General features: G+C 31.4%; 3 protein-coding genes across 4 annotated transcripts in view; 2 read left to right on the top strand and 1 right to left on the bottom strand.

The window, feature by feature from the left end:
* Positions 1-1,272: 1,272 nt before the first annotated feature.
* Positions 1,273-2,417, bottom strand: LOC123305739 (ell-associated factor Eaf-like). Its single transcript, XM_044887538.1, has 2 exons — positions 1,461-2,417; positions 1,273-1,367 (listed from the first exon to the last, which is right to left on the bottom strand). The coding sequence occupies exons 1-2, from the start codon at positions 2,308-2,310 to the stop codon at positions 1,273-1,275; spliced, it is 945 nt and encodes a 314-aa protein (XP_044743473.1). The 5' UTR covers positions 2,311-2,417.
* Positions 2,418-3,470: 1,053 nt separating this feature from the next.
* LOC123292051 (zwei Ig domain protein zig-8-like) overlaps positions 3,471-15,366 on the top strand; it is a gene marked incomplete at its 3' end in the record, with an annotated part of 153,850 nt that continues 141,954 nt past the window's right edge. Inside the window, exon 1 of the mRNA XM_044872563.1 lies at positions 3,471-3,558. Coding sequence (XP_044728498.1) covers positions 3,492-3,558 — 67 coding nt within the window. The remainder of the gene's footprint in view (positions 3,559-15,366) is intronic.
* On the top strand, positions 12,039-14,838 carry LOC123297241. 2 transcript variants are annotated; one of them, XM_044878829.1, is made up of 2 exons: positions 12,039-12,276; positions 12,525-14,838. In XM_044878829.1, the coding sequence occupies exons 1-2, from the start codon at positions 12,180-12,182 to the stop codon at positions 14,378-14,380; spliced, it is 1,953 nt and encodes a 650-aa protein (XP_044734764.1). In that variant the 5' UTR covers positions 12,039-12,179; the 3' UTR covers positions 14,381-14,838. The 2 variants fall into 2 exon arrangements, with proteins under 2 accessions (XP_044734764.1, XP_044734771.1); XM_044878836.1 differs by lacking the exon at positions 12,039-12,276 and having other exon boundaries at positions 12,461-13,093; positions 13,185-14,838.

Here is a 15,366-nt window from a genome sequence, read left to right as displayed (position 1 = left end):
AAAAAATAACGATAATATAATGTAGTTAAAATATTGTTATTTATGGAGTCGGTGTCAGCCAAGCCGATGTAGCAAACTGTTTAGTCAGAGTTGTTTCCTTGGCTAACACCGACTCCAAAAGTAACAACAATTTTAACTAGATTATATTATCGTTATTTTTTTACATTTTAGTGCATATTAATTTGTTTTGGAAAAGGTTTTCTTTTGAAGTCGGTTTTCTTTTTGTTATAAGTTTTTTTTATTAATAGACTATTTATTCGTTTACATCGAAATATTAGAGAAATAATAGTTAGGTTAGGTTAGGTAATATTGGCTGAAGAGAAATAATAGTGGAACAAATTATTTCAAGTACCTACCTTATGAGTTGGTAACAATCTTAAAAAATTATAAGAATAGAAATTGGCAAAGAGTTTCAATATAAGCAAAGAGATGTATATTATAGTTGTATTTTGCCAAGTAAAGTCGTGTGATGAGGTAGTAGTAGGAGAGCAAGATAAGACAAAAAATATTTAATTAAAGAGTTCTACATTTTATAATTTTGAATTATAAAATTTTTTATATAATTCGATTAGTATGTAATTGCCCTTTTGTTCTTAAAAGTAAAATTATACAGCAATTATTAGATTGGCTAAATGGAAAAAATTATTGAGAAATTGATCAAACTGATGAACTTCGAATATGATGACATATTACACGAAGGATCCCAAAATTATAGGTTTTTGACGGTTCATATTTTACTATTGACAGTGAACCAGATTTTCTCTATAAGTCGTTTTTACACGAAAAATTTTGTTTTTTCATTACGTGCAAATCTGCAATACAAATTAAATAAACACAAAACAATTAAATTATTGTTTAAAATGAAACACTTTGACTTTATTTAATTACTGGTATGATATCCGCCAATTTCGTTGAGCAATTTACATTTTGAAAATTAAAGATCATCGCGATATAGCCTTCATCTCCTTTGCGCTCACTTACTTATTCTGATCCCATAACACTCAAAATACTTTTTATTATGAATTCAAATTATTTGTTTTCATTCGTTCCGAGTGAAAATGACAAAAATTTTGAGCTTTTAAATCAAACACTGTTGTCATGCTCATACATCCTTAAGGATGTAAATCTAATTTAACTTCATTTGAACGTTAAAATTCGCACTTGAATTCTCGAATGTACAAAATATTCACATTCGTCCCATCACTATTATGTATAAATATAATTTTTAATTTTAAAAAATATCTTTGTTAAATATGTATAAATATGGGATTTTTAATCACATTCACTGCCACTTTCTGATAGACATAAATCTTCGTTGAGTAAACGATCTATTGGATTTGTCATTGCTGGCATCGATGATTTTGTAACTGGAACATGATGCGTTTCATGATCGTCGTTATCATCGCTATCTGAGTCACTGCTATCCGAAACTTTTTTTTCAGAGTTCAGAGATTGTTGACCAAAATTGTTAACCAACTTTTTAGTACTAACATCATTATCGGATTCAGAATCATCACTGCTACTCGAACTTGAACTGGAACTATCACTTAAAGCACTCGCACTTGCACCCCTTGGTTTTCCTTTGTTTGTGGTTGGTTCCGGCGCTGGTGGAGTAGCCTTATACGGTTTTGAATCAGGAGATGTTTTCTCCATACGTTCAGCAGGTTTACTAACCATTGGAAAATCATCCATTCCAATCAATGATAAACCTGCTGCCAATGCAGATGGATCAACTGGAGACGCTGAAGCACTTTTAGGATCTCGAAGTGGATGTATCGAAACGGGTTCACGTTGAACAGGTGATTGTGATCGAGTTGGTGAATGATGTGAAGCTGGATGACGTGGTGAATGCTTTGAACTTTGACGCTCTTTTCGATTTTTATTTCCTCCACTTAATTTTGAACCTATTTTCGATGACGATGATGACGATGGGGAAGAATTCGGACTTTGACTTGGTAATGGTTTATGTAATGAGTTCGATCTCGTCTTCTTCACTTGAATATTACTTGCCAGCCTCTCTAAGGTAATCACCCCCGTGCTCTTATCAATAATCAACACACATTCTTTTTGATAAGGTTTTTGGGAACCTTTAAAAACAGTTTGCGAAGTTCCAGCTCCATCTAAATGTGGTACATTTACCGTAATTTGATTATTTGATCCCACATGAATCGTTGCCGATTTATTAACATCCACACTAGCCGGCTTAAAGTCATATCGTACAGTGTGAAAGGCAGTCGAACGTGGTTTTGTGAAGCTGTCACCCAATTTTAGTTCACGTATTTCAGGTCCTAAACCTAATTTTTCAGCCATTTTCTATGCAGATTATTTAGGTTAAGTGTGTCACGTTTAATAAAAATTTATCAATTGATTGAATATTTATTTATCTGTTCTTAATAAATAAATTAAATACCCAGATATGTGAATTGTCAAACTTCAACAAAATCAATGTTAAATTAATGATTTACTGTAGCACACTAGCGGTACTAGTGGCAGTAAGTAAAACTACACAGAACAAGCGGTAATTTAAAATGTATATTTAAATTTGTTCATATTTTTATTGTAAATAATTGTAATAGAGGATAAAATAAAACGATTGTTTAAAGATGTAAAAGTTTTGTATATTTTGTACTGCTTGAATATACAAAATTCCTTTTGTTGCCTTACAAAGATATATTTTCGTAATATACATTTAATGATTAAATTTAAAAATTGTTCAATAATTTTTTTATGACTTGAAAAGGTGCGCTTAATTGTCTTCAAAATTAAATGTACCTATATGAAGAAAGGGCTGAGTTTTGATTTTTATAGGGTCACAATTTGAGGTCAAAATGTAATGTATTTGTTCATAGCCATTTCCGCAAGACAAAGAATGATTTTCTTGTTTTCGTGATTTATAATAAGAAACATTAAAAAAACAAATAAAAGATATAGACTGAATTAAAATGATTTTTGTACAATTTTTCTAATTAAGTAGGTTACGATGTTGTACCTCGAGTGAAATGTACCTCGAGACATTCTCTACTTCTTCGCCAGATACCTATCACTATTTGCTGGGCAGTATTTTTATAAAAATGAGAATATTTTATGGGAGTGCAGGTTGGCTGAAGGCTGGTTGTCAATGTGGTTTTCAAATAAATTAAACATGAAATATTAAAAAAAAATTATTTTCTGTCTATTTACAAGCTGGCTGTTTATAAATCATATTCAAATTATTGGTCATTGTTAAAAAAGATATTATACCATAATTTAAACGTCAAATTTTGAGGAGGTAAGGTACGCTAGAGAAAAACCATGCATGGTAATACGCTTACATTAAACTTTATAACTGTATTCTTGTGTTTTATGGGTTTCCAAGTATAAGTAAAAAAAATTAATTATGAGTGGAAAAAAGTTTCATTCACCTCTTTTTAAAGATATGTATGTTTATATTTAAAAGATATTTTAACAATGATGTTTTTATTTTTAGGATAAACGAAAGTAGCTTCAAAATAATGACGAAGAAATTAAAACGATATATGCTCAGCATGAACTTCTTTCTGATATGGATAATGTTCTTAGGTAAGTAGATTTTATGATGTATATTTTAGTAGCATGGGAAGCTGTGACTATCATGAAAAAAAAGTTAAAAAACCGGCAACTTTTCACATATTTTTGACGATATTAAAAACTTGATGAGATTTACGTTTTTACATAATTGCGATCAAATGAAAAGCGCCTAAACGCATAAAACATGGAAAAATGCAATTCTTTAGAGGTTTTAAAAACGAAAAATGAGACAGATATATGAGATAAATGTCAGTGCGATGATCATTTCAGAAAAAACAGGATTTTAACCAGGTAGCACCTATTTTGAAAAGCGAATATTTTGGTATAAGAATTAAATGGGAAGCGTTTTTTTTTTTTTTTTGAAATGATTACTTTGCTAATGGAAATTTCTCAAGGGCTAGACTTTAACAGTAAAATTTAAGCCCTGCTTAAATTTTCAATATAACTGCGATTTCTTGATATATGATATCCATCTAATGCTTTAAAAAATGATAGACTTCCACTTTAAAAAGAAAGGGAGTTTTATTGTCGTTTTTTTTTTCAATGTATAGATAAACTGTAGGTATGTACTATATAGAAGATCAAGAGGTAAATTTACTAGTGACAACAAACAAGTGACAGAGTTAATTGTTAAAATACCATGTATAGACAGTGTTGATGACGCAGTCGTTTGTTTTTTACGTCACGTAAGTAAAGATATCCACTCTTAGATAGCCACGCACACATAAATGATATTCCCAATAATACCTGCTATAAAATTTGCATCTAATTTGCGCACTCGCAGACTAACAATGATGTTTACGAAAACATGTTTGAGCAAAAGTTGTTAATTTTTTTATAAGAAATAGTTTTTACATTTAAATTTTTGTTCTATGTCTAACGGTTTACAAGATGGGTAGGATCTACGGACTCGAGACCCAATTGACTTATATCATTTACGAACTCGCCCTAACTCTTTACTAAACTTAGTATACCTAGATATATTTCATATATACACGGTATAAAAATGAGTTTGTATGTAATTTTACCAAGTATTTACATATAAATAGCATAATTTCAGAAAAAATAAACAACTTTACAGAGTGTCCTAAAATAACTATGCTTGTAATAATAGCTATGCATGACGTTTCTATAATTTACATTAAATGCATAGGCTTTGGTCTCTGACCGTCAACATTTAAATTTTCTTGGTTTATTATGATATGAAAACTTGAATTGCTTAGAATAATATTTGAAACATTAAAGCTGGAACTAAAATAATATTAAAGTAAAACAAGTTTCTTCATTTATTTTATAATATTATGTTATATTGTTTCCTTCATGATGATTGAATGAACAATTGGACTAATTTGGATAAACAAAATTATGTAAAAGCTCCTATAAAGGACTATCGAAGCTTGTAAATAGTTTTATTTACTATACACTTTCTCATTTATTCTCTAAAGTTTTAAAAATACTTCTTACAGCAGAGCGTAATTTTAGATTACAAAATGGTGCTCGCTAATTTGCTGTTTTTAATTTCCCATTTGAAATAATTATACACACCCCTGCTTTTGATCATGAAATTTGTTATCACTTTTAGCGACCAGAATACCGACTATGCCAAGTCGTTTGCTACTTAATACAAGGCCCTGTTAAGTTAATCCAAGATCCTCGGGCAATCAATGTACACAATAGTTTTCAAATATCTCAATAAAAGAGAAACCACTTAAAAATAAATTGAGGAGAATGTCGGACACATTTTATCGGCTCTTGGAGACGTCAGACGTCCATCAAAACTATCTTTCTAAAAATATCACAGCAGTACGCGTAGCGATGAAAGTTTATCCAAGGAAAACGAAAAATTGCCAATCTTACCCTTTAATGGTTGCTCTAATGAGCTCCTCTCCTGGTAGTGCTGAAACATTGTAATTAAAAACTGTAAACAATATCGGAACGATTCAAACATTATAGTAAAAGTATCAACTAGTTTTCTATTTCGTGTCTTATAAAGTCTTATAATAATACTTTTTCTATATTATATATTTATAGTGAAACAGCAGAATTCACTTTGATCTTTTAGACCTTGATTTATTATTTAAATAAAATGTAGACGAAAACTCTTCATATGTGTTTACTTGAAAATAAACTTATTATCACAATACCAACCCGATTTGGGTTAAATATTTTTCAATCTATTTCAGAGTTTCGATTTAAAGAATTTTAATTTACGATAATGTTTACAGGAATAATTCTAAACATTTTTGGATTTGTATTTCAAGCTTAAAATAAATCCTGGTTAAAAATTATTAGTTGAAAGTTTCAAATTCTATATTTGCTCTAAAAATTTGTATAACTTAGAAGTCGAGCTGCCTTAAACATTTTGATATAAAATTATAGTCAAATTGATGGCTACGTTTTTTGAAAGAGTAGCATTCCAAATTTGGAATCAACGGATTAAAATACTAGAAAAACACCGGTATTGAAAAAGGTACATCGAATAAGAAGCGAGCCGCTATTGGACACAATACTCGTATGCTATAGAACAACAAATGGAAAAGTGGCAAGGGATTTTTGGTTTTAAAAATTTAATTTTTATAACCCAGATGAACATGGCAAAACTACAAGAATTGCTTTTTTATCTTTGATGATGAAAACCTAAAAACGGTCATTTTGGACGTCAACCACCATAAATTCTACCGCAATGTTCACAAAAATTTGTGTGTAGGTATAAAAACGTCCTTAATGATTTACGCAATTGAAATCCGGTAAATTATTGAAAAAAAGATTTTGATCAGGTGACTTGACAAATTACCAATAAAGTAGGCGTCAATGTCTCTCTTAAGGAATATTAGGTAAACTGCAAGAAAAACAATGAAATAACGTAAACAAAACGACTGCGGTGGCCAAGGAGTCAGGTATACGGAAGCCTTTAAGTCTGCATAGTGTATAATGTGGAAATCAGATGCCATGCTTATTGAATATCAGATTTATTTTTAAACGACTGAGCACCGTAAAGAAGTGGTAATATGTTTATCAGTCTATGTCTGTTCCCATGTGTCATTCTAGTGGCCAAACGTGTCGACCGATTTTGATGATTTGTCGTTTTTATTTTAACCTTGTTGTTATCAATTGATTTGTCTTAACCTTGCGAGTGTCACTGAAGATCAGGTAGTAAAAAAATTTCAATATGGAGACCACCAGACGCCATATTGTGAAACAAATAATGTGTGTGTGTTTCTATGTGGCACAGTAGAGATCAATCGCGTGGGCCGATTTTGGCGTCAATCGATTTGTCTTAACCTTGAGAATGCTACTAAAGCAAAATCATATAGCGACCAACAGATGCCATATAACGAAAAGAATGTGTATGTGTGTGTTTCTATGTGGCAAACTTGTTGATTTAAGCTCACATATTCTTGCGAAAGGTCAAGCCTATGTAGCGTTGAGCCAGGTTAGATCTCTAAATGGACTAATAATCAGTAGCTTAGACTACCGCAAGCTCCTTAATAATCCCCATGGCATCAATTCCCTCAATGAAGTGACAAGATTGCGAAATTTATTGTCTTATAATCCTAACTAAAAAGTAAAAAATAAAAAAATTTAAAAAATCAAAAAACCCGACTGATTAAAGAGTGAACCACACTGCAATAAAAAATAAACTTTAATTTTAAACTGAAAAGAAAAAAAAACAAGTTCAGCAGTTTACATAGCGACTTATTGAGTCGGGCTCTTTGATTTTTTTAATTTATTTTTTTATTACTTTGACTAAAATCGGTTCTAAAACATTATATAATGTTTTAGAACGTAATGTTTCAAACTTAAAATGATAATTCATTATGTGTATGTACTCATATGTATCACTACATAGATAGTAGCTAGATATTTATTTTATACCCTATCTACACAAACAAACAAGCCATTCCTTTTAAGGTATAGATGTTTTATTGTATAGTAGGATGTAGTGTAGATAATAATATCCTTATACTAAATTACACAACGTATCCATATATTATTATAAACACAATGTAATTATATTGTTACCATTTAACATATTCTTTATATAGGTAGCTACATTAAAATTAGTTGAATGTAAAGGATACGATTATTATTACTAAAGGTGTTAATTATTACGACAATATGACCTTATATTTGAAAATAAGGTAACAACAAACTTGACTGTCATCAAATTATACGACGCAGAAAACCGGTTGAAAAAATAATCGTTTCTTTCTCTTATCTTTATGTGTTTTCGTCCCGCAAATAATTAAGAATACATGCAAAATATTTCTCTTCTAAATACAAGTCTTGTTTTATACCTATTTGTGTTTCTTTAGAGAAAGCATACACATACATATTTTAATTAACAGCTTCTATAATTTTAAAATATTCATATTCATTATTAATAACTCGCAAACTTGATATCTAAGTCTAAAAGCTTGAAATAGGCGGTGATTATTTTGTCATATTTAACAAATTTTTACAAAAATTAAAAATCCTCCGACAAATTGCTCGTGTACGGAACCTTAAGCTCGCACTTAAAACATATCTAAGAACATACTCCATTAAATTACCTTTTTACTTAGAGCCTTCTACTAACTGAACCAATTTTGAGGATCATTACCTATTTTTTAGTTGTTTCAAAGACGAAAATCTAAACTTGAACTTGAAGAAAAGCTAAGAAAACTCTTCATTAAATATCCTTTCAAACGAAACAAAAAAATCAAAATCGGTTCATCCGGTTAGGCGCTACGATGCCGCAGACAGACAGACAGGTACACACATGGCTGGGTATTAAAAAGAATGTCCTCATTCATGAAGCTGATGACACACTGACACACTCATTCACTGACTCACCGATCTATAAAAATTCTAAAATACTTCTAAATTTGCTAGAAAGAGGCAATTTTTTTTCATTTGACTTGAAATTTCGTAGGAAAAATCGGAAAACTTCAATTTTTACATTGTAACCCCACGGAAAATCGTACAGTCCTCTTTAAAACTATGTTTTTCAGTATTATATATGCTAGAAAAATGGAATTTTTACTATTTGACCCCGTCTAAAGGAAATTAACAAATTATTTCAAAAATTTCATGATTTACATCACAATCCCCCACAAATTGAACTACTCTTTTCACTTCTATTCATGTTACAGAAATTGGCTTATTTTTTTTTTTTGACTTGGAACAGGTTCCAAATACTATTAATAAAAATACAAACAACTTTTTTTTTGAAAATTTTGGAAAACGGAACAAACCTAAGGAAATCATTTGTTTTGCCATACCCTATTTGTCCGTTCAATATTAACAATATATTCTGATACACCTGGTACTTAGCTATTAAGTAGATTCACAATATAGGTAAATTTACTAAAGCCTAAACAAGAAAAAAAAATTTTTTTGTAGATTTTTTATTTCTTTACCTAAGAACAGCCAATTTAATATGTTTATTACTAATATATTTTCAAGCAAATACGAATTGATTCAAGTGGACTTTTGTCTTGTTTATGAATAAAAAAAATCAGGTTAGCACGGCAGACGACAGACGACTTTTAGTTAACCTTTATGCTTAATGCCTCCTAACATATTTGAGTGGAGAATAAAAACCAATTAAAATTTTGTTTAATGTATAAGTTCAAACAGGCAACAACAAGTGGTGACTAAAGTTTCTTTGAACATTCATCGGGAAACTAAAGTAACAGCTTACGTATATTAAAAAAAAAAAACCGTAAAATGAGTGAATCTATCTTTTACTAAAAACTTAATAAAAGGCTTTTGTATAGTTTTACTTCAAAAGAATATTCTCCAGTTTTATAACAAAGAGTATGAGCTACATTAAAAAGCCAAAAAGCCCCAAAAACTCGAACTACAAAAACTTGAAGTAACGAGAATATTTTTCGTAAAAATACTAACAACTTATTTTTTGTCCGCAACATTGTTTTGATATAGATTTGACAAAATTCGACTATCCAAAGTTTTTAACCGTGAAAAATTTTTAATCCAAAAGAAGAAGCGTTTCTGGACACACGTTTCTTCTGCTAAAATGCTTGTTTTGATGTACTCTTCCGCTGCTTTGCTTACTGACTATTTGTATTATTGACACCTTGTACACTTTGCTTAATTTATTTTTGACATTTATTTAGATCGTTATATTTGTAAGTCTGAAAGTCAATTGATGGTACTAGAGATTATTTTTAACCCCCGAACTAATAAAAAGGGGTGTTATAAGTTTGACCGCTATGCGTGTGTGTCTATCTGTGGCATCGTAGTGCCTAAACGGATGAACCGATTTTTATTTTTCTGGTTTTGTTTGAAAGGTAATTTAATAGAGAGCGTTCTTAGCAAGTGCGAATTTAAGGTTCCGTATCCGAAAAAACTAAAAAATGGCGATGATCTTCCAAATCGGCTCAGGTTATAAGGAAAAAAGCAATTTAATGGACAGTGTTCTTAGATACGTTTCAAATGCGAATTTAGGGTTCCATACTCGAAAAATTTGTCGGGCGTTTTTTAAATTTTATAAATTTCACTTCTCTTAAGAGTTGTTATTTATGAGTATCATCAAATCGTCGAATTGGCTTCAAATTTAATTCAATCGTTGCCAATTTATCGACACACATCGATAAATTGTGTTCCAACAGCTATTTTCTAGGGATTAAATAATAACACCGGTACAAAGTTTTGAACATGATGTTTACGTCGAATATTCAACAAACTTTTATAAATGATAATAGGGTTATTTATTACTTATAGTACATAGAGTAATAAGCTATATGTTTAGTAAATAGGCTTGTACTCGTTCATAATACAATGAAAAGTAATTATTTACTTTCATTTTAGTATTACTAAATTATTCATTTCATTCTATATACATATATTATATTACACGTGGTACATAATATTAGGTAGGTTGTTGGTACTATCGTCATTGATGATCATCAATTCTATGTATTATCTATCTGTTTTTACGACGCATCATTGTCATTGCCAGTTAATAAATTAGGTAGGAAGGTACATACAATTTAGTGATAGAACGAATGCTATATTTTGTATATTCGCGAATGCGAATGCGAATATTTATCTTTGATATTGTTATTTATTAACTAACTACATATAATTATTCATTAGGGTAAAATAGTCCGTCTTAAAAACAAACCGTACAACTCCATCAGCAACTTTCCGTTTGTTTTGATTTGAGGTGAGTTTGCTATAATTGCATGATTTGTATTTGTCCAAAACTCAAATTTAACTGTGTTTAAAAAGTAATATAAAATTATGAGTAAAGCTTATATTCAAGAATGTAACGAAGATGATCCACTTAATTGGTGGAAGGGTAATAGCAATAAATATGCTGTTCTTTCTACTCTAGCCAGAGAATATTTGGCAGCTCCACCTACAAGTGTGTCAAGTGAAATAGTTTTTAGTGGAGATGAATCACTTTACACCCCTCAATGAAAAAAGTGCATGGAGAAAGACAAACATTTCTTTACTTCAATTTCATGACTAAATAGTATATTACAAATGTAGGGGCCAAAAGTAAAGAATGTCTCATATCTCCTGTTTATTAATGTGAGTTATGAGACACTCTTTACTTACTCTTATTGTGTCTATACTAATTTTCTACTCGGCGGAAGTGGAAAGAGACAACTTCGTTTAGCACAGCAGGACAAAAGTTGATACTTTCCACTCCGAGAGGAAAAAAAATTAATTACTGCAATATTAATAATTCTAGTGATAAACTGTGATAATTATTTAGTTTATATTTTATTATTCTAAATAGTCAGTAATCAGGTGGTCTAAATTGGAACTACTGAAAAAGCGGTCCACTTTCTGTTCAATAGTACAAATTTTGATCGCCACTTAGCGAGATTTATCTGATTTGAATTGGAACATTTTTATAGGCCTTAAAAAATGGTACATACAAGTATTGCCATCTGGTAGTCGAAATTGTAATTACTGAATTCGGGTCTTTTTATGATTTTAATTAGTACGAATTACCAATATAAGCTCCCAGTTATCAGTAATTCATAGAAAAAGAAAATATATGGTGCATAAAAATAATAATTGAAACCAAAGTTTAAATTTAACAACATTTCGGATATTAGAACTTTACTTTTTCATAAAACAGAAATAAATATTGTTTAAGCATTCATTATTTTGTTTTTTGACTTTGTATTTCACTTTCTTTATTTCTTAAAAAAAAATGAATGAAAAATATATAATTGAAGGCAAAGGTATATAAATATTTTTCATAGTTTCATAGATAGAATTTTATTTTTTTATAAATAATTAAAAATTTATCATTTTTATCCAAGTGAATAATAAACATGTAAATCTTATTAGCTGTTTTTTTCAATAAGATATCCCTGTATAATTTCTTTTTTGTCAAAAACATTCGTCACTTCACTATTACACCCCACACTACATTAAGTGTAGATGCTTGTTCACAGCCTTTGTTTCTTCAAATTCAAGTACCGTCAGTTGGGGTAACATTGGCCCTTTGAGGTTAACTTTGGCCCAAAACTAGAAAAAGTTTAAATGTTCTGTATTTTGACATCTAGGTTGATTTACTCACTAAGTTCTAGCATTTCCCGATAGATAGCAACACTGGCCAGACTTCTGAGCCAACCTGGGTATAGTTACACGTTTCACCACCAATGCAGTGCTGCTCCATCTTGGTGTTGTCAAAGTGCTGGATTTTGTTGTCTTCCAACTTTTGTTTCCTCAAGCTTATTTTTAAGCTGTTGAGAGCTGGTAAGTGAATTTTCTTTTACTGTAATCCTTTGTTTAACTTAATATCAATACAACTATTTGTTTATGTTTATAGTTTACAAACTGAGATGAGTTTTGTAGGTTGGTCTAACTTTGTCCCAGATTTAGGGTAACTTTGGCCCAACATGGCCCAAAATTTTTTTGCTGTTATTTATCCATTTAAGATGCTAAATCATTGCAGTATATCCCTGTTAAACTGTATATAATAACAATTGTGTGTTTTGTTGCAGGGAAAATGCCAAGAAACCGGATAAAACCACTAGGGACTAGAAATTACGGTAACTACAAACCAGAAATATTGGATGAATGTCTTGAGGCCATACGATCAGGTGAGTTAACACAAAGAGCTGCAGAAACAAGGTATGGCATTCCTCGTTCTACAATTAAGAATAAATTGAAAGGCAGGCATATGAATACAGTTGGTCGAGCAAGAACATTTAGCGATGAAGAAGAGCTGGCTTTTGAAAAGCACTTGATAACACTATCTGACTATGGATTTCCAGTTGTTGAGACTGATTTCAGATATGCAGTAAAATGCTATTTAGATAAGAAAGGTGTCAAGATAGATAGGTTTCAAAACAACCTCCCTGGCTACGAATGGACCAAATCGTTTTTGAAAAGGCATGAGAAGCTGACAAGTCGTCTCAGCTCTAACATAAAAAAAGTAAGAGCTGAAGTTGGTGCTAAAGATATTGAAAATTACATGGAAAACCTGAAAGAAGTTATCGAAAACGTTCCTGCCACTCATATTTGGAACTACGATGAAACAAATCTTTCAGATGACCCTGGAAACAAAAAGGTAATTTGTAAGAGGGGAGCTAAATATGTGGAAAACATATGCAATCATAGTAAAAGTGCAACCTCTCTCATGTTTTCTGGAAATGCTGCAGGGACTCTTCTCCCCCCCTATGTAGTGTACAAGGCAGATAACATGTGGACAACTTGGACTGAGAATGGACCAGCAGGGGCTCGTTATAATCGTTCTAAAAGTGGCTGGTTTGACGCTATATGTTTCGAAGATTGGTTTGAGTCGTTGTTCTTACCTCATGTGAGAACTCAAAATGGGCCAAAAGTTATTATCGGGGATAACTTGTCTTCACACATTAGTTTAAACGTACTTAGGCTTTGTGAAGAAAACAATGTTAAATTTGTCTGCTTACCACCGAACTCCACCCATCTTACACAACCTCTAGATGTGGCCTTCTTTTCCCCCATGAAAAAGTCATGGCGAGCAATCTTAAGCAAATGGAAAGAGTCCGCTTCTGGCTCTAAGTTCACAACCATTCCAAAGGACGCATTTCCGACTCTATTAAAAGAGTTAATGGCTAGTTTGGCAGAAAATCAAGAAAGAAACCTGATGGCTGGATTTGAAAAGTGTGGAATCCATCCTTTTAACAAACAGAAACTACTAGACAGGCTGCCAGAAAACCAACCGGTTGACAACACAGTAATAGGAGAAGCCTTTCTTGAGCAACTGGAGAAAAAGAGAGCTGAATACTTGACGAAAGATGGCCCCAAAAAGAGAAAGAAGAAGCTGCAAGTGCCCGCAGGAAAGAGTGTTTCGGTTAAGGATGTAGAAGAAGCTACCGGTATCTTAGAAGCAACCAATAAACCCTCTTCGTCAAAGCAGACTTCGTCAAAATCTGAGAAAGAAAAAGTTCCCAAGAAGAAGCATAAACAGACTTACAATTCTTCTTCGGATGAAGACGATGTGGAAATGGTATTAGAGTCAGATGGAGTGAGTGAATCATTTTCAGACCTAGAAGACCTTCAGGAAGAATCTAAGAAAGCCGAACCTACTGCTGAAACAAAAAAACAAAAATGGAAAGCAGAAGATTTTGCCGTTGATAACTTTGTAATTGTGATCTACAATGGTCAAAAGTACCCTGGCAAAATAGTAAGCATTTTTGATCATGGCCCAGTAGTTGAGTGCATGGAGAAGAAAATAAAATTCTGGCGCTGGCCTGAGAAGCAAGACCGCATGGCCTATGACTGGGATGACGTTTGGGAAAAAATAAATCCTCCTAAAATAGCATCAAAGAGGAACCAGTTCACAGTCCCAGAACTAGACAATTTCGTGGAATAACTTGAAATATTTTTACTTCCTTTTGTAACAATAAAGTGTGATTTTTACTTCGTTTTGTAACAATAAAGTGTGGTTTTCTTAGCAGTTTGTTTTCCTTTTCCACTTTTTTGTCCAAATCATAAAGTTTAAAAGTAAAAATCTAATAAACTTGAAAACTGAATACTTGAAAAGAATCTTGTATAGGGTAACTTTGCTCCACTTATGATATGGTACTAAATTTCAAAGGTTTTAATGGATGGGACAAAGTTACCCCAATCCCAGGTAACTTTGTCCCAATTTTTAAAAATTTTTTATCTAGGTTAGGAAAATTATTAGGGACTTATACTAATGCTTAAATTTGTGGCACATAATCGAATAATAACTGGAAAAACTTAAAACACAATCTTCATCACAAATAGATTGGTAAAAACTGGTTTGTTTCACAAAAAACTGGGAAAGTTGGGCCAAAGTTACCCCAGTTGACGGTATACCTATAGGGAATTAATTAATATCAAGAGTTTTATACAAAAAATATAATAAGATGAAATTTGATGGGAATATATTTTTTTACCTTTGATTATCTGACTAGGTTAAAAACATTTTCATAGTACCAATTTTATATTAATACCAAGGGCTTCAAGTGAGACGGTATGATTCGAATTTTGTAGCAATCTGGTATCGTCTCGGGGAAAAGAACTAATACAAAGAATAAAAAATGTTAATTTACATTATTATTTGAAATTAATTCGTTGAGTCTCGTTTATTTACACGTTTTTATTTCCAACAATATGGTGTTCCCTTAGCCTCGGGTATTTGATCAAACTACATAATATTTATATTTAAAACTACATCCTTATACGTGACTAGGAGTTCTCCGAATGCTTCGCTGGCAATATAAATTAAAATGTAAGTCCACTACATACTGTCCTTCAGTCTTATTTTTCCCGATTAGCCTGCTCCATAAACACCAACTTTACTTCTATGACTTGTACAGTTGACAGCCTTTG

This window comes from Chrysoperla carnea, chromosome 1 (assembly GCF_905475395.1).
Source record: "Chrysoperla carnea chromosome 1, inChrCarn1.1, whole genome shotgun sequence".
NCBI classification, from domain to species: Eukaryota; Metazoa; Arthropoda; class Insecta; order Neuroptera; family Chrysopidae; genus Chrysoperla; species Chrysoperla carnea.
Note: the sequence above shows the minus strand (reverse complement) of the source record. Positions and strands in the feature narration are given on the sequence as shown.